The 24,291-nt window shown below is 35.1% G+C and overlaps 1 protein-coding gene and 1 non-coding gene across 3 annotated transcripts in view; one reads left to right on the top strand and one right to left on the bottom strand.

Annotated features, from left to right (window-relative positions):
• Positions 1–3,353: 3,353 nt before the first annotated feature.
• Positions 3,354–3,425, bottom strand: Trnaq-uug (transfer RNA glutamine (anticodon UUG)). The gene has a single exon. It is a non-coding gene; the product is annotated as a tRNA-Gln (tRNA).
• Positions 3,426–3,594: 169 nt separating this feature from the next.
• Positions 3,595–24,291, top strand: part of LOC127856624 (uncharacterized) — a 76,423-nt gene continuing 55,726 nt past the window's right edge. The window contains exons 1-2 of one of the 2 annotated variants that reach the window (XM_052392944.1): positions 3,595–3,640; positions 9,806–9,903. In XM_052392944.1, the coding sequence (XP_052248904.1) occupies positions 9,819–9,903 (85 nt within the window). In that variant the 5' untranslated portion in view covers positions 3,595–3,640; positions 9,806–9,818. The remainder of the gene's footprint in view (positions 3,641–9,805; positions 9,904–24,291) is intronic. The other variant, XM_052392935.1, reaches the window with a different exon arrangement.

Below are 24,291 nucleotides of genomic sequence, written 5' to 3'. Positions count from 1 at the left end.
AGGATCACGCCTCGATAAGTACATCTCCCTATTTATAATCTTCACTAAGCTGAACAGGCTGTCTTGTATGAAATCTCTAAACAGGTAGTGTCTGAAGGCCCATATATTTTTGAGTTAGGTTTTAAAATATGTTGTTGCTCTTAGCCACTGAGATTTGGAAATGTTCTTCATGTTTTGCTAGGCCCATTATGATATTGACGTCATTTTATTTTGGATTATTCAATGAATAGCGATTTCTATAATTAGGTAATAGTGCTCTTGTTTGATTTGACCCGCCAACAGTGAAGGGATATAGTTTTGGCAATGTCAGCCTATCAGTCAGTCCACCTGTGACAAACTTTTCAGGGCTGTATCACAGAGATTACAGATATTGATGAAAAAAGCCATGCACAAGAACCATAACCATACACTTTTTTAAGAAGCCCTTTGTTGTTTTTGTATGATGTTATTTTTCACAGCTTTATCTCCGATACGATTAAAGATTTTAACATCAAACATCATGGGTGTATAGATGTCGATCATATGAATGCCACGCAAATTCCACCCATAATCCAGCACTTTCTTAAATAAGAGTAATTGCCCTATTTAGCTCACCTGAGCACAACGTGCTCATGGGAGCACAACGTGCTCATGGTGAGCTTTTGGGATCGCATTTTGTTTGTTGTGTGTTGTACGTCGTCAACATTTTGCCTTGTCAACACTCTAGAGGCAACATCTATTGTCTGATCTTCATGAAACTTGGTCAGAAGATTTTCCCAATGATATCTTGGTTGAGTTCGAAACTGGGTCACGTGAGGTCAAAAACTAGGTTACTAGGTCAAATTAAAGAAAATGCTTGTGAACACTCTAGAAGTCACATTTATTGTCCAATCTTCATGAAACTTTGTCAGAACATTTGTCCCAATAATATCTCAGCTGAGTTTGAAAATGGTTCCGGTCAGTTGAAAAACATCCGCCAGTGGGCGGGGCAGTTTTCCTTATATGGCTATAGTATAACCTTGTTAACACTCTAGAAGTCTTATTTTTAGTCCAATCTTCATGAAACTTGGTCAGAACATTTTTTCTAATGATATCTCGGCTGAGTTCTAAAATGGATCTGTTTTGTTGAAAAACATGGCCACCTGTGGGTGGGGCAGTTTAGCTTATATGGCTAAAATAAACACTCTAGGAGTCATGAAACTTGGTCAGAACATTTGTTCTTATGATAGCTAGGCTGAGTTTGAAAATGGTTCCAGTCCATTGAAAAACATGCGTCCAAGGGGCGAGGCAGTTCTTCATATATCGCTATAGTAAAACGTAAACACTCTAGAAGTAACATTTATAGTCCAATCTTTATGAAACTTGGTCATAACATTTGTCACAATAATATCTCAATTGAGTTTTAAAATGGTTCTTGTCCGTTGAAAGATATGGCCGCCAGGGGTTGGGGCAGTTTTCCTAATATGGCTAACGTAAAACCAGTTAACACTCTAGGAGTCAAATTTATTGTCAAATCTTCATGAAATTTGGTCAGATCATTTGTTCTTATGAATGTAGGCTGAGTTTGAAAAAAAGTTCCGGTCGCATTAAAAACATAGCCGCCAGGGGGCGGGGCAGTTTTCCTTGTATGACTATAGTAAAACCTTGTTAACACTGTAGAAGTCACATTTATAGTCCAATCTTCATAGAAATTTGTCCAAAGATTTGTTCTAATGCTAGCTTAGCCGAGTTAGAAAATGATTACAGTTCGTTGAAATACATGGCCACCAGAGTAACGGCAGTTTTACTTATAAGACTATATTAAAAATATTGAACATGTTAACACTCTTGTTGTAGTAAGGATGTTGGTGCACAATCTATTGAAAAATACAGTTGTTTTCAGTATCTAATGCAGCTGTTCTTGCAAAAACAAGTTGTAACCACGGCAGTCATCCCCTGTAACATCCAAAGATGCTGAGATGCTTATCTCATGATCTCAAAGCTGGACAACAATTTGTGGAAAAATGTACTTCCATTTTCTTTTGCTGATGTTCATTATTTAATTACTGTTCTCATATTACTTTTTTCCAAAATATAGCGTTGTCCCTATGGTTAACAAATGTCTGTTTTAAAAACTATAAACACACACACACAAAACTACCTATAACGCATATACCGGTATATATATATATATATATATATATATATATATATATATATATATATATATATATATATATATATATATTTATCTGCTGAAACAACAAACCCTTTCTTTCCACAAAACACATTTACAACCCTTGCTTAACATTAACTCAGGTGAGCGACCCAGGGCCACCATGGCCCGCTTGTTCTGTATGATGTAATTTTTCATGGCTACATACATGTATTCGATTCTTTACAAGATTTAAATATGAAACTTAATGGATGTTTAGATATCAATGCAGAGAAATGCCTTGCACAAGAACTGTTATCCTTCACTTTCTAAAATAAGAGTTAATCCCCTTTTTTTTGTATGATGTAACTTTTCAGGCCTATATCTCAGACAAGATTTAAAGATTAAATTCATGGGTGAATAGATATCAATGAGAAGTGCCATGCACAAGGAATGCAACCCTACTCTTTTTAGCTTGACTTTTATATATGAGATATATATAGTGGAGCTATCCTACTCACCCCGGCGTGAGCGTCTGCATGAGCGTTAACGTTGGAATGTTAAAGTTTGAGTACCACCTCAAATATTTGTCCCTTGACATATTGCTTTCATATTTTGCATACCGGTACTTCTTAACCAACATGACCCCAATCTATAAACAAATGCAGACAACTGTATCAAGCATTTTGTAAGAATTATGGCCCTTTTTATGCCCCCGGATCGAAAGATCGGGGGTATATTGTTTTTGGCCTGTCTGTCATTGTGTCAGTCATTGTGTCAGTCATTGTATGTGTGTGTCCCAAAACTTTAACCTTGGTTAAAGTTGTGCAATAACTTTTGCAATATTGAAGATAGCAACTTGATATTTGGCATGCATGTGTATCTCATGGAGCTGCACATTATGAGTGGTGAAAGGTCAAGGTCATCCTTCAAGGTCAAAGGTCAAATTTATGGCTTCAAAGCGGCGCAAAAAGGTTTTGTGTTTCTGACAAACACATCTCTTGCTTCACTTAGAATATGCATATTATTGATAAATCTATGTTATTATTTTGTTGATGATTACTAATATAAGCTATTGCTTGCTATTTTAAGTTTGTTGCTCATTTAAACAACTCGCCAATGTTCAGCATGCTGATTATCTAACAAAAAATCTGCTATTCACGAGTAATATCAATTTGAAATCAACTTCTATTGTTGATAACAGAAAAAAAAATCTTTCTTGAATTAGAAAAAAAAGATGAGGTTCTACCGAGATTTGAACTCGGATCGCTGGATTCAAAGTCCAGAGTGCTAACCATTACACCATAGAACCGTTAGTGTGTGTCATCACAAGATATTAAATAAACCCGAGCAAGCGTTTTGCAATCGTGATGAAGTAAACGCTCATGTGCAAAGATTTAGTCAAGCGCCTGGTTCCAATAAAAAAATATTGTAAACGTTATTGTTATTGTAATGTAATATTTGATGTAATTGTATAAACTTGCAGGAATCTATGTGAAAAATATGAAGATAAATCAATCTCCAGAGGTAATTGTCTGTTTTGTAAGGTTTTAAGCATTTTAATCGTGTTTTTTTCCAACTGTGTGGTGGAGTACAATTCACATTTAATCACAAGCCCATGACAAGGTTAGATATGATGGACGAACAATCTTTCGAACCTCTTAATTTTTGACACGTCAAATAAAGTGACGATTGAGATTGAAAATAGTGAAACATATTAAAAGGAACTCTTTTTGATAAATAACTTGTTTCTCCGTGGCCGGCAACTTTAATTGTTGTGTTAATCCTCTTTTGATAATGATAACAGATTTTTTGCAAGTTCCCAGCACCACCAAAAAAGCAGATTCCACACTTGGCTTTCTCACAGGTGGAAGTAACGTACCCTGGATAGTATATTCAAATAAATATATAAAATCATGTTTATTGAGAGAAAAATGAAAAAAAGCGAAAAAAAAGCCCCACCCTCTGATATTAAAATCATAACAAGGTCATTAACTAGAATTTTCATAGGCCTTTCTTCGCGGGCGGCAAAAATGTCAAAAATAATAATCATCCAAAGCATCCCTTGGTCCTGTTATGGGCAATTGGACAATCTTTCATAAAAAGTTTACTTCAAAGAAATCCGTCCAGCCGTTTACTCACAGTCGGTCGATAACCACGCAATATTTCGAACCAAACGGTCTACACGAATAAATGTGGGACAGACGTTCACACAATAATTTTGAGTTTTAATCGATAGCTCCCGTCCTATTCCTTTCAAACAACGAGGCATGTCACATAATGCATGCATATGCCCACGGACACCAAAAACTTGATTCAAATCGACTTACTTGCAAGCAAATTACGCGTTTTTTATATTTCTCTCTCCGAGAAATGTCAATTGGCTAATTTGTTTTACATTCGGAAGTACAACGGATTTGACCCCAAGGTTTGTAACAACAACAACATTAGTGTTTCATACTAATCAAGTGCTAAATCCCACTATATAAAACTTTTTTTCCTAAGACAGTAATAGAGATGAACAATACTGGAAGAAGGGTAGAGTGCACATACACAGTTGGCAGCTTCATGTCAACTCTCCTACAGTGGGACTAAACATCCTCTCTTCTGTTGTGCAGATGCTAAAAGGCCCTGCAACGTTAGTGCTCCAGCTAGGATTTGAAAACTGGCAGGGGGGCTATCTAAAACTGAAATCTTCATTGAGTAAAGGGTATTTTCCCTGCAAAGTTCACTCACCTCGGTACTATAATTATTAATTCAATAAAACATATGAAAAACATTGTTACCGTTCTTGCTGTTTCGTTATGCATCAACACCAACTGTCCAGCGCCGTTTGAAACATTTGTTTACATACATTTTAACTGGCGGACATTTTAAAGACAAGAGTGATTTCTTTGGATCAACGCAATGGTGTGTCTTTACTCCTGAAGATTTCATGCTTGAATCGGGTCTGATCGATGGCAAGTTGGTCACATGAGTTGTTTTTCATGTTTCTTAAAAACTTCTTAAAAATTTCTTAAAATTGGACTCAGAAAAATTTGTAAAAATATTACAAGATGTGAACATGTACATTTCCAGAAAGGAAATTTATTTCTGCGTTGAATAGGACCAAATTCATGGAAATTGCTGCACAATTCTTGAAGTTATGGCTGTTAAAAGCGATGCACCCTGTTTTGGGGTCATTTTGAGTTGAATACCTTGTTATATATATTTGATAGTGAATGTTTGTTTTCAGAGAAATTGTCTTTTAGTTATAATTTGATAATTTTTCATTCAAAATCAAATGATGTTTTTATTACTTAATAGCATAGCCACATGCTACTCAATTGTGAACCTCCCCTGTGATGTCAGTTTTAAGGCTATTTATAGCACATGTGTATGCAAAATCTTGAAATTGGAATCAGAATGCGCAGCTCAACAAGAATCTAATTTCAAGACGGCTTTTTGATACCATAAACATAACGATAATCAATTATTTATTATTATAACAGCCCGTTCACATTTGAAAAAAAAGCAACAAACATTACAAACTAAAGGTTAATAATTATGTTTATATTGATTTATTGTCATATATTTATAAAATATTTGTGATGCAACAACTTGATGAAAATTACCCACGACTCAACAAGCATATAAACTATTTAGCATAATTGTAATTGATCATTTAATATCAGAGCTTTATTTGTATGATTAAAATTAACTATAATTATTGTTAAACAATTGTACCAAAGATTTTTAAACACCCTAATAAAACATATTTGCTAATATTGTTATATAAAATTTAATATTGTTTTGCAGCGTTGTGAAATTGAATGAAATATCAAAATAACTCTTAACTTGCAGCAGGCCTGGACACTAACTTTTTTGACAGGGTACCCGGGGGGAACCCTGCTTTCAACTTTTGGTGACCCTCACCCAAACTAGGGTTCCCTCTTGTTTCGATGCACAGCGACTCTCAGCGTAAAGGCAAATAAGTACAAGAAGCATACTAGTACACATTTTTATTTCCTATATTCAATTCTGTTGCCATTTAAAGCAGACCCATAAATAGCTCATAAGACTTGTCTTGTAAACTTTTGATATCATGTCTTTCATCAATATTATCATCATTGTCATCCTTGTCAAGGGTTTCACTTACCCCAAAAAAGTTGTCCCCACTTTATCGCAGTGTGAAAACCGCCAGTAATTCCGACTTTAATAATTATTAATAAGACAATCATTTTAAGGAACCTTACTACATTAATGAATAATGGCATTGACTATATTTCCATTACTTTTAGAAGTATCTTAATACATGTACATAAATAACAATAAGTACGTTCATAAGTCTTAATAAGCTTTATTTTATTTAAATATTTTTTTTCCACTTGATAAACCAGAAAACCAACATAATATAATACAGTCAAACCTGAATTCAGCGGTCAGTCAAGGGAAATGATCAAAGTGACCGTTGTCCACAGGTGACCGTTGAATTCGGATCACAATTTTAAGAAGGTTGGTCAGTTGGGAGTATTACTACGTCGTTACCCCACCCAGTCGTTTGCATACAGTGTAAAACAAATGCTCATTGCATTAACAAAGCATAATAACAGCATTAACTTACGCGTGTACATTGAATAATAGAGAATAATATCTTTTAGATTGATTTTATTTCTTAATGTTAAATTAATAAATGACTTTATCAACGCTGGTATAATTGTTTTCTCATGCATCTCATTCATTCAGTAAATAAAGCTTGTCATGTTCCGTTGACGTCACGTCCGTAAAAGTATAAAAAGCGAATTCTGTGTCATAAACCGATAGTACGGTGTAATTGTACCGTTCTAATTCAAAGAAATAGCGGTCATTTAATTTAGCGATAATTACTTTCAACAAGTCATAAACTCTGATAAATTTTCTTTAGAAGATACACCCACAATATTCCCTGGAAAAGAAACCTTCTCAACACCTTATAATTTGTTTACTCGCAGCGGGCCGCTTTTATAATATCATAGACAATTACCGCTTTCAGACGCTTTAAATGTTGCAAATCAGTCCATGTTTTGCCATTAAATCTGATCACTAATCCTCTTATCGCCTTCTTATCAAAACACTCGCAAGCTTAATGTTGTTTTTAACACTTAATCAGCGATACAGATCAATTGACTTTGTCACGCGCTAATGCGTTATGCATGCAGATGATAATTGCTATTAATACACATTGTTATTGTTAATGTCACCTGTTTAAAGTGATATTATGGGCATCTAACAGTTTATAGCTGGCTATCGCAACCGTTGTTTAGTTTTGGTATTTTCACTTCATATACAATGTACACTTATATTTGTTAATTCAGCATCAACTTACTAAAACACTATCCCGGAGAGAGAAAAAAAATGCATTTGAATATCAACCGTCTTTTCGTTAAACAACTGATCATGCATGTACAATGTGAACCTAAATTTAGTTTTAGTGCAGATTCGTTCATACGACACAAAGACACAATTTTGTTTTACGGATCATTTCGGCTTAGAGGAGTGGGTTAGTCATGTAAAATAACGAATATAAAATATATTTTTAATAAACAACTGGTAGCAAAATGAGTTGCAGACAATTGGTCTTTTAATGCAATTAAAATGAAAAGTCAATATTAATGGTGAAACAATTTTACATACCGGTCATGGATGCACAAATTGTTTGTTTACTCGCAGCGGGCCGCTTTTATAATATCAAAGACAATTACCGCTATCAGACGCTTTTACCGCAAAATAGACGGACACATGATGTGCTGTGTTTTTAATTTTCGCGACTCGAGACGACTCGAGACGACTGACGCGTGACCGTTGATTTCAGGTCAAACATGAATTTCGGAGTGGAATGTAGTGGCCGTTGGCCGTTATGGACAGGTGGCCGTTGAATTCAAGTGTAATATAGAGTGTTTTTTGTCGGGGGGATTCCAGACTGACCGTTGTCTGCAGGTGACCGGTAAATTCAGGTGGCCGTTAGGTCAGTTTCGACTGTAGTTAACAATAATTTAACAGTATGCTGCATAAATGATTTAGAACTTTTTATTAAAACCTAGAATCACACAAATGTATATCATCTGAAATGAGAAATAAATCAAGCATCAGAAAATGAGCATCTCAATTCAAATTGTTAAACAGTTTCATTTTGTTATTTAAACATGATATAAACCCCTGCTTGTCATAATCATCTTCAGCAGTGCCCTTCGCCACCAGTACTTACTGTTTCGAAAGGTCTTCTTATAAACTTATAAGAAATAAAAGATTACATTACGTGGATTCAAATGGTCAATCAATACGAAGTGGTTTTATAAATTAAGGGTTCTGGGAGGATCACCCAGCTTGAAACAACTGGTGACTCTCGCCAAAATCTGGGGGCCTCGGGTCCCCAGACCAACGTTAGTGTTGAGGCCTGCTTGCAGATTGACAAATCCATTTTCTAATATATGATTATATCTGTATTTATCAATATTACAACCGCCTGTCCATCGCAAATGGCCAAATTCATCATGATTTATGACAGCTTATTAATTCCCGATTTCTATCCAGAATCACAATGCCTTTGTTGTTTACAGTGCAAAGGTCAGCTTTTGTTTGGAATGACAGTAAACCCAATGTGCTTTTTTATGCAATGTTATTTTGTATTGGAAACTTAGCCCTTTATGAACAAAATTATTACAATATAAGGAGTTGTCAATTGCTAATCAATATACAATGTAGTAAGTTAGATTTTAAACTGCTTAACTGGTTAAAATACTAAAGTACTCAGAAAAATAAAGTACTCAGAAAGAAAGGATACAAATATATGCGCAAACAAAATTTTAAGAGTGTTTTAAAAACAATAGATTTTTTTAGTGCTTCATTCTGTCTGTGTTCTGTCTAGTCCTCTTAGAACCATTGTCTTTATGCACATTCTTCAACTTCATATTTTCTACATGTACATATTGCAGGTGTATTTTACAGTTAATTATTACTTTTTTGAGGATAAGTTTACTAGCACAGTAGGACTATGAGAAATTTAGAACATTTTAAGCTCACTTGAGCACAAAATACTTGCTTGCTCAAAACATGGATCCATGCATTTAAAACTTATGATGATGGAGTTTTGATTTATTTTGTGTCATGTTAGAAACAAAGTCACTAGTATATGTGGGAATTTTAGATGTTAGTGTAAAGCTAGTGTATAGCTTTAATTCAGGTGTGCAAGATAGTGTCGAAAATTTATTGTATAATATCGCCATTGTATAAATGACTTGACCAACTATGTCAAGCTGTGAAAGCACGGAAATGTTGGGCTCTGAAAAATACCAGACTGAATTTTAGATTATTTATAACTACAGAAATAAGGCATTATTACATGTAAGAAAAGTGCAGATGTTACTTAAATATCAACATGCCTTAAGTGACCTGTATACTTATGTAGCCTATATTATCAGTTGACTAATAATGTATTGTTTTTTTGTAATGAAAAGAAGTAATGCATGGGTATGTTTTATTTCAGTAAATTGCCTCTCATTTCAATGACCTCAGGCATGTATATATAGGGGCATAAGGACAAAATGTCTGGTTAATTGAAGGGTAATACGACATAACTTAAACATTAAGTTTGTGCTTCCTCATTTTTTTTAAGTTTCACTTTGTCAGTGGTTGGATAATTTTCCTACTTGGAAACACATCACTTTTTTCATGCAGATGCTGTTGTCAGATGATAGCTATGGGATTGTGTCGCATCTGTAGGCGTATACAACACCGGTGCACAGCAGCAGCCAATGAACTTCGCCATTTACCAGGTAATTAATTTATGTTAGTTTTTTCATTTTATCATGTTATAAAATCACTTGATAATTAAAAGGGATGGGAACAAATATATGAATATACAGTCCAACCTGAGAACAGGTCAGTCAAATGAAACAGCCAAAGTGGCCGCTGTAGACAGGTCACCATTGTTCTCTGTGTCCACTTTTGTAGATGGTTGGTAAGATGGTAGTATTGCTAGGTTGTTACCCCACCCATTCGTTTGCACTCAGTGTAATGTAAACAAAGGTAGATAAATAAGTACAATATAAATTATTTCTAGTGAATAATATCACACACATCACATGTCAATTTGCAAAAGTCTGCGTGGTGTGAACAAATATAAACATGCAACTCAGTCATACATGTAGAATTTTAGAATGAAAAATTGATATTGGAATTAATGCACACAATTAGAAAGATCAATGCATTCGAACTATAGATAAAATGTGTCAATGAACGACTTATGTTCAGGGGAAAAACATTTTATTTAAATGTGGTTTGATTTATAACTTAAATCAATGCTTTTTGATACAAATACATTTAGGTAATAATTATGTTGTTGTTAATTCTTTGTTAGTCTCACACAAATGACACATATAAACAGGTACACTCATATAATATAAAGCAAATTAGCTTATATATAGGTTGTAATCGTAACACTGAAATTTGGCTACTAATTATTTTTCCTTAGCGCCAACTTAGGCACTACTGCACTGTTATGTGTAAGTGTTTTTGCTGACAGCTGTTGTTTTAATTCAATGTTTTGATAACAGCCTTTATCAAATACATGATGATGTTTAAATCATTGCCTTGCAGTAGCATTATCAGTGTCAAAGGCTAGTAAATATTCTGTTAGTTACATGTAGCATCCTGCTGAGATGGATTATTGCAAGATCAATGAGAGTTATAATGACCCAACAATTTAATACCATGTGTTTAACCCCTTAATTGATTCTTATGACAACACATGCAAGCCGCATATAAGACTATATAATATATATATACAATAAGAATATAAGACTATATTCTTATAAGGAGAAATGAATATTTGAAAACTGTTTCTGGATTTGTTCTTATCCCTAATAAGAAACCATCAATAACCAGATCATCACAGGAGAATGCCCAAAAGACTTATGGAATCAGCTATCTTATTGTCCTTCTTTCTTTTGGGCCAAATATGGCTTGGAACATTTACTTATGCAATTATGAAATGTTATATTATATCCTGTAGTATGAACGTTATGTGTAATTTTTTATGTCCCCTACCACTTTAGTAGGGGACATATTGTTTTTGCACTGTCTGTTGGTTTGTTTGTTGGTTTGCGTCAAACTTTAACATTTGTCATAACTTTTACAATATTGAAGATAGCAACTTGATATTTGGCATGCAAATGTATCTCATGGAGCTGCACATTTTGAGTGATGAAAGGTCAAGGTCATCCTTCTAGGTCAAAGGTCAAATATATGGGTCCAATTCGCTCATTCAATTTACACTTTTGCAATATTGAAGATACATGTAGCACTTGATATTTGGCATGCATGTGTATCTCATGGAGCTGCACATTTTGAGTGGTGAAAGGTCAAGGTCATCCTTCAAGGTCAAAGGTCAAATATATGGGGACATAGTTTTTCACAAACACATATTGTTTTAAAAATTATAAATGTAAACGTTTATTTTTGTTTTGGGTTCATCATTTATTTTCTGGTGAATACAAACCTTGAAAGCATATTGCAATGTTGAATATATAAAGCTATGTATATAAATACAAAAATGTTGATTAAAACTAATGTTTATTTGCTGTTGAATTTTGTTTAGCAGATTATTTCTTGGTAAGATTTAGTTAGTCCATTTGTTTGATGTGTTTGCAGTGTAATTATACCCCCACAAACAAAGTTAAGGGGGGTATATAGGAGTGAGCTTGTCTGTCTGTCGGTTGGTCCGTATTAAGTGTCCGCTCTCTAATTCAAGTAGTTTTCATCCGATCTTCATTAAACTTGGTCAGAAGTTATATCTAGATGATGTCTAGGCCAAGTTTGAACTTGGGCCTTGCTGGGTCAAAAACTAGGTCACAGGGTCACTTAGTGCGTTTTAAACATTCAGCATGTTGTCCGCTCTCTAATTTAAGTAATGTTCATCCGATCTTCACCAAACTTAGTCATAAGTTGTATCTAGATGATCCTAAGGCCAAGTTCGAACATGGGCCTTGCCGGGTCAAAAACTAGGTCACGGGGTCACTTAGTGCGTTTTTTTAACATTCAGCATGGTGTCCTCTCTCTTATTCAAGTAGTTTTCATCTGATCTTCACCAAACTTGGTCAGAAGTTTTATCTAGATGATCTGAAAGCCAAGTTCGAACATGGGCCATGCCAGATCAAAAACTAGGTCACAGTGTCGTTTAGTACGTTTTACACATTGGGCATGGTGTCCGCTCTCTATTTCAAGTAGTTTAAATCCGATCTTCACCACACTTGGTCAGAAGTTGTAACTAGATGATGTGTAGGTCAAGTTCGAACATGGGCCATGCGGGGTCAAAAACTAGGTCACGGGGTCACTTAGTGCGTTTTCAATTCACAATGTTGTCCGCTCTCGAATTCAAGTTGTTTTCATCCAATCTTCACCAAACTTGGTGAGAAGTTGTATCTAGATGATGTCTAGGTCAAGTTTGAATATGGGTCATGCCGGGTCAAAAACTAGGTCACAGGGTATCTACATGTAAGTGCGTTTAAAACCTCACCATGTTGTCTGCTCTCTAATTCAAGTAGTTTTCATCCAATCCTCACCAAACTTGGTCACAAATTTTATCTAAATGATCTCTAGGACAAATTTGAACATGGGCCATGCCGGGCCTAAAACTAGGTCAAGGGGTCACTTAGTGCGTTTTTTTAACATTCAGAATGGTGCGTTAGTGCGTTTTAAAAATTGAGCATGGTGTCCGCTGTTTTTTGTGAAGACGACATGCAAAATATTATGTGTCAATGCGGCATGTGGGGGTATTCGTCACGTCTGTGACAAAGCTCTAGTTTGTAGTATTGTTCAAGAAGTGGCTAACCTTCACATGGATGTCATGATAACATCATTAAGGTAGCTCACCTCTAATGATTTCCCGCGATTTATTTTACGATCATTGCCGATCTTAAATGATCGGTTATTTCCGAGAGATGCATTTTAATTTTTTTCAAACTTCGAATTTTGATATGATTGTGTTTACAAAATTCATTTAGAATACATTATTTTCACTATAAATATTGACTTTGATCCAATTATCATCTGAAAAATACGATTTCGCGATTTCTTCAAAGATAGACGAGCCTTTTTACCTGTTTACTTATGGATATCTAATTTAAGGATGCATGATGTGAAGTTGTTGTGGCCGAGTGGTTAAGGCGATGGACTAGAAATCTTTTGGGATCTTCCCGCGCTGGTTGGAATCCTGCCGACATCGCATACTTTTTGCGACACGTTTTATTTCTTTTCTAACGTAATTTGATTTAATATAGCATATAAGCTATGTTTATTGTCAAATATGTTGAAAATTGTTAGAGCATCCTACAATTTTTAAAATTAAAACAACGTTATGGCTAAATTGGGTAATTTACTGCTGAAAATACGAATGATGCATGTTGCATTGTTATTTTTATTTAAAAAAGTAAACGCTAAATCTGTCTATTTCTTGGTATTTTTGCTGTATATAGTGTTTCTATAAAAAAAATAGTTTAAAATATAACTTAAATGATACTACTTTGAATTTTATGACACTTTGTTTTTAACCGACCGAATTTTTACTTGGCTGAAATCACTTACATTTCATGGCGCTATTCCATAGATAAAAAATTGTTAAAAAATTAATATCTGTAAAAGAATACTTATTTCATCTTGTTTAAACTTTAAACACCTTTACTGCATCTGTACACACCAACTGCATGCCCATATTTGGAAATCTGAATGAATTATGGAACTTTTATATACCCCAGGGGTGAAAATAAACTGGACAAAAGCCGAGCGTGAGGGTGGGTTTGAAAAAATCTGTATATTTTTTTAAAAAGCATGGAAAGCCTACCTACAAATTTGCATGTAGATCAGTGAAGTGATGCTGATTAGGAAAATAATTAATTAAATTATATTTGGATATGTGCCATTAGAGGTGCGCTACCTTAAGATGTATGGCATCAGCCATTGAAAAAAGACATCTTAATAAAATATCAAATTTGTATTTCATGAAAATGTACATGAAATACTTTGTAGACATTATGACATTCATCAGTTGTGTTTGTGATCCACATACATGTAATAAGTGCAATGTGGTTGGTACAGATGGAGAGTTTTAAAGTGACTGGCATAGTTGAAGGGGTAATGAATTGTTTGTCCCAAAAAGATAGCCGAAATGGACTGAGTTTTGAAGACCCACAATAGAAGCAGCAGAACACTCCAACGATAACATGGTACTGTAGGTGACCTCAAAAACTTTAAACCTGTCCACTCAAAGAAAGAACAATAAAACACTGTTTTAATAAATTAATAATCATTAATATTTTTTTAGCTCACCTGAGCACGACGTGCTCATGGTGAGCTTTTGTGATCGCTATTCGTCCGTTGTGCGCTGTCCATTGTGCGTTGTGCGGCGTAAACATTTACCTTGTTAACTCTCTAGAGGCCACATTTATTGTCCAATCTTCATGAAATTTGGTCAGAAAATTGGTCTCAATGATATCTTGGATGAGTTCGAAAATGGTAACATTGCTTGAAAAACATGGCTGCCAAGGGGCGGGGCATTTTTCCTTATATGGCTATAATAAAATCTTGTTAACACTCCAGAGGCCACATTTATTGTCTGATCTTCATGAAACTTAGTCAGAAGATTCATCCCATTAATATCTTGGGCGAGTTCGAAAATGATGCAGGTTGATTGAAAAACATGGCTGCCAGTGGGCGGGGCATTTTTCCTTATATGGCTATAGTAAAACCTTGTTAACACTCAAGAGGCCACATTTATATTCCGATCTTCATGAAATTTGGTCACAAGATTTGTTCTAATGATATCTTGGATGAGTTCAAAAATGGTATCCTTTGCTTGAGAAACATGGCTGCCAAGGGGCAGGGCATTTTTCCTTATATGGCTATAGTAAAATCTTGTTAACACTCTAGAGGCCACATCTTTTGTCCAATCTTCATGAAACTTGGTCGGAAGATTCATCCCAATAATATCTTGGACGAGTTTGAAAATGATGCAGGTTGATTGAAAAACATGGCCGCCAGGGGGCGGGGCATTTTTCCTGATATGGCTATAGTAAAACCTTGTTAACTCTCTAGAGGCCACATTTATTTTCCGATCTTCATGAAACTTGGTCAGAAGATTTTTCCCAATGATATCTTGGATGAGTATGAAAATGGTAACATTTGCTTGAAAAACATGGCTGCCAAGGGGTGGGGCATTTTTCCTTATATGGCTCTATTTGGCTATAGTAAAATCTTGTTAACACTCTAGAGGCCACATTTACTGTGCGATCTTCATGAAACTTGGTCAGAAAATTCATCCCGATAAAATCTTGGACAAGTTAAAAAATGATGCCATTTGGTAGAAAAACATGGCCGCCGGGGGGGGGGGGGGGGGGGGGGGGGGCGGGCATTTTTCCTTATATGGCTTTAGTAAAACCTTGTTAACACTCTAGAGGCCACATTTATTTTCCTTTCTTCATGAAACTTGGTCAGAAGATTTGTCCCAATGATATCTTGGATGAGTTCGAAAATGAGTTTGATTTCTTTAAAAACATGGCCAACAGGGGTGGGGCATTTATCCTTATAAGGCTATATATGGCTTTTGTAAAACCTTGTTAACACTCTAGAGGCCACATTTATTGCCCAATCTTCATGAAATATGGTCAGAAGATTTGTCTTATTGATATCTTGGATGAGTTCAAAAATGGTTACGTTTGCTTGAAAAACATAGCTGCCAAGGGGCGGGGCTTTTTTGGCCTTATATGGCTATAGTAAAATCTTGTTAACACTCTAGAGGCCACATTTATTGTCCAATCTTCATGAAATATGGTCAGAAGATTTGTCTTATTGATATCTTGGATGAGTTCAAAAATGGTTACGTTTGCTGAAAAACATAGCAGCCAAGGGGGGGGGGGGCATTTTTCCTTATATGGCTATATATGGCTATAGTAAAACCTTGTTAACACTCTAGAGGCCACATTTATAGTCTGATCTTCATGAAACTTGGTCAGAAAATTCATCCCAATAATATCTTGTTATCTCAGGTGAGTGACTTTGGGCCTTTCAGGTCCTCTTGTTGAAATAATGCTTTTTGTTATGGTGGAAAAATAAAACATCTACCCATGAATTACCCCAACAGCAATTCTGCGTCTGGTACCTGTATCAGCATGATTTAGAGTCTGATTGAACAGCCACCATGTGAAAATATACAGTATTTATCAGAAATTCTTATTGGAAACTCCTAAACTAATAGATATAACATAGCTGGGTGCGTTGTGTTCTTTGGCTGGAAAATGTGATACACCTGGATTGTGGTTTATCAGTTGTCGGCTTCGTTGGAATATTAATAAGTGGTTTATCCTTTTGTGTAAAGGAACATTTCCTTTTTGTTGGTTTGAGTTGTCTTCTATTTTATATATAGAATTATAGAATTTATATATAGAACTTAGTAAATGTGTGCATTTTAATTTCAAATGTCTCTATTTACACATTAGGATATCTTAGACTTACTAAAAAAAATTACGGTGACAAAACGTGTTAATTGAAGGGCATGTTGAATTCAGTTGACTGGATATCAGGTAACATATGCAATGTTTCTTGATCTTTTTGTGCATACGGTACCAGTTTACCGGTATAAAACAAGAATACACTTTTAGTAGCCACGTTGGTTATTTTATTAGCTCGGTTGTTTTCGGAGAAAACCCGAGGTATTGTCATAGCCTCCTCATCCTCCGCCGTCCGGGCGTCGTGCTAAAACCTTTACAATGGCTCTAAAATTAAAGTGCTTCCACCTTTAACTTTGGAACTTCATATGTACATGCCCCTTGATGAGTTGTACATGCCACACCCATTTTTGGGTCACTAGGTCAAAGGTCAAGGTCACTGTGACCTCTAATATAAAACTTTAACTTTGCCTCTAACATCATAGTGCTTCCACCTACAACTTTGAAACTTCATATGTACATGCACCTTGATGACTTCTACACACCACACCCATTTTTTGGTCACTTAAGGTCAAAGGTCAAGGTTACTGTGACCTCTAATATAAAACTTTCACTTTGCCTCTAACATCACAGTGCTTCCACCTACAACTTTGAAACTTCATCTATACATGCACCTTGATGACTTCTACACGCCACACCAATTTTTGGGTCACTAGGTCAAAGGTCAAGGTTACTGTGACCTCTAATATAAAACTTTAATTTTGCCTCTTACATCACAGTGCTTCCACCTACAACTTTGAAACTTCAAATGTACATGCACCTTGATGAGTTCTACATGCCACACCCATTTTGGGTCACTAGGTCAAAGGTCAAGGTCACTGTGACCTCTAATATAAAACTTTAACTTTGCCTCTAACATCACAGTGCTTCCACCCACAACTTTGAAACTTCAAATGTACATTCACCTAGACTAGAGTTCTACACGCCACACCCATTTTGGGTCACTAGGTCAAAGGTCAAGGTCACTGTGACCTCTAAAAAAAAAATCTGACAAGCTTTTGCAGCCGCGCGTTGCACCCGTTATGCAGTAACAACAAAAACATTGAAGTGCTCTCTGCTTATTGAGAAATGTTGGATAAATTGTTTGCAACAGCTTTTGCCCTTTACAGTGAGGATAATTATAGCTTACTATGAAACTTGTTGTGACTGGATGAATGTTACACAGCTGTGAATGTTTGTGAGATCATGAGGGGCTGTAATGACCTTTTTCATTATAAGCAAATTGTGGCTTGCTTGGGTTTATGTGACTGACTGAAGATATGCCCTGAAGTGTGGCTTGCCTGGGTTAATGTGACTGACTGAAGGTATGCCCTGAAGTGTTGCTTGCCTGGGTTTATGTGACTGATTCAAGGTGTTCCCTGAAGTGTAGCTTGCCTGGGTTTATGTGACTGACTGAAGGTATGCCCTGAAGTGTGGCTTGCCTGGGTTAATGTGACTGACTGAAGGTATGCCCTGAAGTGTTGCTTGCCTGGGTTTATGTGACTGACTCAAGGTGTGCCCAGAAGTGTGGCTTGCCAGGGTTTATGTGACTGACTGAAGGTATGCCCTGAAGTGTGGCTTGCCTGGGTTTATGTGACTGACTCAAAGTATGCCCTGAAGTGTGGCTTGCCAGGGTTTATGTAACTGACTGAAGGTATGCCCTGAAGTGTGGCTTGCCTGGGTTTATGTGACTGACTGAAGGTATGCCCTGAAGTGTGGCTTGCCAGGGTTTATGTAACTGACTGAAGGTATGCCCTGAAGTGTTGCCGGCCTGGGTTTATGTGACTGACTCAAGGTATGCCCTGAAGTGTGGCTTGCCTGGGTTTATGTGACTGACTGAAGGTATGCCCTGAAGTGTGGCTTGCCTGGGTTAATGTAACTGACTGAAGGTATGCCCTGAAGTGTGGCTTGCCTGGGTTTATGTGACTGACTCAAGGTGTGCCCTGAAGTGTGGCTTGCCTGGGTTTATGTGACTGACTCAAGGTGTGCCCTGAAGTGTGGCTTGCCTGGGTTTATGTGACTGACTGAAGGTATGCCCTGAAGTGTGGCTTGCCTGGGTTTATGTGACTGACTCAAGGTGTGCCTTGAAGTGTTGCCGGCCTGGGTTTATGTGACTGACTCAAGGTGTGCCCTGAAGTGTGGCTTGCCTGGGTTTATGTGACTGACTGAATGTATGCCCTGAAGTGTGGCTTGCCTGGGTTTATGTGACTGACTCAAGGTGTGCCCTGAAGTGTGGCTTGCCTGGGTTTATGTGACTGACTCAAGGTATGCCCTGAAGTGTGGCTTGCCTGGGTTTATGTGACTGACTCAAGGTGTGCCCTGAAGTGTGGCTTGCCTGGGTTTATGTGACTGACTAAAGGTATGTCCTGAAATGTGGCATGCCTTTTGTGGATGTGACTGTTGGAAAGTATGCCTGGGTGGATGTGAATGACAGAAGGTATGCCCAGAAGTGATTGTTGGGGGTGAATGTAATACTAAGACTTAGAACACCAGGCATGTAAATTGTCTGAAATTATATATATTCCAAAGTGTTAAATGATCTAAAATTCGACAGTACAATTCAAGCTCATACATGTTGAGGACTCTACTTCTCATTTTTAATGCTATAAATGTATACAAAGGGCTTAACATTGATAGTTGTCCATTTGCCTAGGACAACCAAAATATAGGTCGGGCAAGTCAGAAAAGAATCTACTTGTTTAATGGGATAAATTTAAAAATTAAGGTCTTTTTTTTCATTAATAAAAGTGCAAGGCAATTGAATATCAAGATAATTTGGTAGAAATCTTGTATACAAAAATAACTTATTTTTGTTAAACAACATAACAAGGAAATCTTAAAAAAAATTCTTATTAACAGCATACAGTTTGAAACCAGGAACATATTTCCCTGTTTGAGAAATGTGTTGCAGCAATATTTTCATCTGCAAAAGACATACTGTTATTCTTCTTTGGTTCATGTTGTGTGAGTGTTGTTGATGTGTTTGATATTTTCATGTACTTGCTATGGTGAAGCAGATCTTGTTCTTGATATATTTTTAAGGAAAGAAGTTGTTGGATACATATTTTACAACATTACTTATTGATACATATTTTACAACATTACTTATTGATACATATTTTACAACATTACTTATTGATACATATTTTACAACATTACTTATTGATACATATTTTACAACATTACTTATTGATACATATTTTACAACATTACTTATTGATACATATTTTACAACATTACTTATTGATACATATTTTACAACATTACTTATTGATACATATTTTACAACATTACTTATTGATACATATTTTACAACATTACTTATTGATACATATTTTACAACATTACTTATTGATACATATTTTACAACATTACTTATTGATACATATTTTACAACATTACTTATTGATACATATTTTACAACATTACTTATTGATACATATTTTACAACATTACTTATTGATACATATTTTACAACATTACTTATTGATACATATTTTACAACATTACTTATTGATACATATTTTACAACATTACTTATTGATACATATTTTACAACATTACTTATTGATACATATTTTAAAGTGCGCATTTTTTCTCAGTGAATTATATCAAGATGTGAATGAAATGTAAGTGATTTTAATGATATTCTTGTTCTTGATATGAATTCTAAAAATTTACTTTTATGACATTAAATTTCAACATCATGATGCTCAACAGGACACTAAAGTGCTCAGTTATTTTATGTTCATAATGTTGATGTACCGGTATCTACCTTTTACATTTGCCATCTCCTTGGTGAATTATGAAGAAAGAAAGTTTTGGTGATAATGGCTATCACGCCGAGATGTAAATAGTTAACAATATTGACAGAAATACCTTTTTGGAATGAGGAATAAATTATGTAACAGTGCTTATATCTGATTATATCTCTGAATCTACTCATTTAATTTTCCAATACACTGCTCTTGTTTCACTTCTTATAAGCACTGATTGGCTGATCTGTTAGAAATCAATGTCATGGCCAGATTTTTATTTCAAAAGAATAACATGTTCTATGTATGTGAAGCAAACTACTTTCACATTTTTCAAGTTATTGACTTGAAACTTGAAATACATACATGTCATCACCATGAATATATGTTTTAGACTTTAATCTGGCACTGATAATAATCCATTTAGTTCTATGGCTGCTATGCTTGTCACAAATTGATGCAGTTGTATTGTTTAGTTACTTTTGTAACAAAGCTCTAGTATACAGATTGGGATGCTCTTTCTTATAGTTAGCGTATGTGTATGTATGTATTGGATCGGCCTGCTGGAGGCAAGTGTACAGAGTCAGGAACGGAATATTTCATTTATTTGATTTCCAATACAGCATAAAATCAGGTTGTGTTTAGCAATAGTTATGAAACTGAGGAACATGCATTAACTTTTTGTGGGTGTAATTGATGTTTGTGTTGTTGATACTTAAGTGACCCTAAAATGGCACAATCATTCAATCAATGGAATTATACTGATGGGAACAGCTGCCACATTGTACATACACAAAGTAGGATGTAATTCAGTTATTTGTGCTTTAGCTTTTTTCATTATTTTCATTAATGTGCATATTGTTTGTGGAAGATGACCGAGACAGATACATGTAGAACTTTGCACGGATTTTCGTTTTGTCAATTTACTTTGTTATAAAGTGTGGAAGATTTGCACAGGAATAGAGCAATTGATTGTTATTGATTACATTCAGGATTTTTGGCGCATGCAAAAGCAATTGGTACAGTAACGTAAAACATATGAAAACTGTGTGCAGGCATGTAATGAGTCAAGAGTTCGACAAGAAATTGGAAAAAACATTATAAACCTGAAATAATATTTATAACATATCATAAATTGATGCAATATTTTTTTAACACAACTATTGAATTCATTTCTCATTAGTGTTCCTTAAATGTTCATAAAGCATTTTAACCATTTTAAGAGGGCCAGAACTGTTCATGAAATCAATAAATGGTTAATGAGCAGGTTATGAACTCTCAAACCCTTTTTACTGGGGCTCATGAACTAGGATTAATCAACTTTGAGTTCAAGCATCATTTATTGATCATGATATTTTAAGGTTGTGAGTACACAAACTGTTTTTGATGGTCATGAAAGTTCCTTGAATCTTTGGCAGGGATAACAATTACCTATGCTTGATGGTCATGAAAAGTCCTTGAATCTTTAGCAGGGATAAACAATAACCTGTTCTTGATTGTCATGAAAAGTCCTTGAATCTTTGGCAGGGATAAACAATGACCTGTTCTTGATGGTCATGAAAAGTCCTTGAATCTTTGGCAGGGATAAACAATGACCTGTTTTTGATGGTCATAAAAAGTCCTTGATTCTTTGGCAGGGATAAACAATGACCTGTTCTTGATGGTCATGAAAAGTCCTTGAATCTTTGGCAGGGATAACCAATGACCTGTTCTTGATGGTCAAGAAAAGTCCTTGAATCTTTGGCAAGGATAAATAATGACCTGTTCTTGATGTTCATAAACATTCCTTGAATCTTTGGCAGGGATAAGTTTTGTCTGATAAATACAGGGTTTAATTGGTTGAGTTCGGACACATAAATACATGGCACTTCAGGGTTGTTTTTGATGGCAAAAGGACGCAGCAAATTTGACGCAACTCAGGTTCACAAGTGGGTTTCATGTGTATTTGAGAATGGAGAACGTGCCACTCTGCAAGCACACAAAGAAAGTTTGATTTTAAATTGTTGATACTAGGAAACATGGCTAATGCTCAATGACAGATAAAAAAGTATTGAATACACTTCACAACGTTAAATAAGAGTCAGTTGACCTTGTTTTGTGCAACTATTAAGTAAAGTGGTAGGTTAAAAAGTGACTTTGGGACAACAACAAAAATACAATTTAATCATTTTAAACTGAAGAAATGTTTCTTTGGCCTTTTTTTAATGATCAAAAGCTTGTTTGAGCTGTTGTAATACCCCTTGGGGTCATGTGATTTATTTAGACTCAATTAATTCTCTGTAAGGGAAGTTTTATATATATAGTGTTATTGTTTTTCTGTGAAATGTTTAAACAAAAACTGATGTCCCTTTGGTTAAAACTGGCCATGACTCATGGGTTACAATTTCATTTTCTATAAACTTGCGTTAATTTAGACATGCGGCGTCGGAGGGTATTCTGCGTCAATATTGTGACATAGTTACATCTTTATTGAATGCTATTTTCTGTTATATCTGAAAGGGATATTTGTCATCAGTGAGTTTCATACATGTCTTTGATCAGTCTTTGTTATTGCATAGCTGTTTCTTGTTAGTTCCAGGTTTAAATTGAATTAAAAAATTTGCAGTTTAAGTGTATAAACAAATATTTAAAATACATGGTAATCAGAGACTCATATTATTGCTAGTGTACAGAAAGTTATAATGATGAAACAAAACGAGTGAATCATTGTTGCAAACTTGTGTTATTCAACTTTAACATGAAATTAAAGCAATTCCATTGACTTTTTCATTGGCATCTGCTACAAATGCATCTTTATCAACTGCATTTATTCAATGAATGCTTCAGACATGTTGTTAATCAGTGCGTAAAATCACTGACAAAGGCCCATAACTGTGATTATTCAGCAGAAATATGCCACTTATGTACATGTAGATAGAGCTTAGCATGCCAGAAACAGTCATAATGCTATAAAAACAGATATTCAGATGAATCTTCCTAATGATACTGTTTAACCCTTTACCACTTAGAAACTTATTTTGACACATTTGAAGTTCCTTAAAAAGTGTAATTTAATTAAAGACCTTACTTACTAGTTTCAAGTTTTAAAGGCTTCATTTCCAACCTTGAGCTACTGGTGAGCAGCAAACAGCATAAAACCTGAACAGTCTGGGAGTTACCCACAGGCTTTTCTGGTTTTATGCTGGTTGCAAAAGCCATTTGCACTTTGCTTCTTATGGGGGGAAGGGTTAAGAGACAGTTATTTTCTCTTGGTTTTGACAGGATCTAATGTGTGTGTAAAGCTAACCAGAGTGTTGTTTTACAGAGGGTTATGTTGCAGACTCAGTTATAGTTCAATCAATTAATTAAACTACATGATGAAAAAGCTTAATTGATACCTAATAGAGATAAATTGAATTTCTGTTAATGGTTTTATGATAACCTAAGCTTAAACATAATTTTTGTACAATCTAATCAAAACATCGTTCTGAAAAGTGGTTCTAATCAAATGTTTTGTTGAGTAAATTTGAACAGTATAGATATGACCTTTAATATAGGTAAAGTATAAATAAATGTTCAAATGCATTTTACTTTCATTATTTGATCATGTGTTAGTGAAAATTTCTATATTTTCAGGTATGCATTGATAATTTAATTAAGGTTTAAATTGTAAAATCAATTAACTTTGTTTGCTGATATATACAAGTATAAAAAATCATTTTTTATTGATGCTATTTCATTAAAAAATATTTAAATGAAGTTTTGCTTTCATTTTCTTGTTTTTGACTTATATTAAGATCTTAATTCTGAATTATTCATTTACACAAAATTAATTGTAATTAAGTCATCAAAATGCACTTGCACGCTTCCTTTGCTAATGTAGAATATACATAGGTTGATCAAATTGAGCTAGGATATAAGTTTGAACAGTCTGGATATAAACCTCAGTGAA

Source organism: Dreissena polymorpha, chromosome 1, assembly GCF_020536995.1.
Source record: "Dreissena polymorpha isolate Duluth1 chromosome 1, UMN_Dpol_1.0, whole genome shotgun sequence".
NCBI lineage: Eukaryota > Metazoa > Mollusca > Bivalvia > Myida > Dreissenidae > Dreissena > Dreissena polymorpha.
This window is presented reverse-complemented; position numbering and strand designations above follow the sequence as displayed.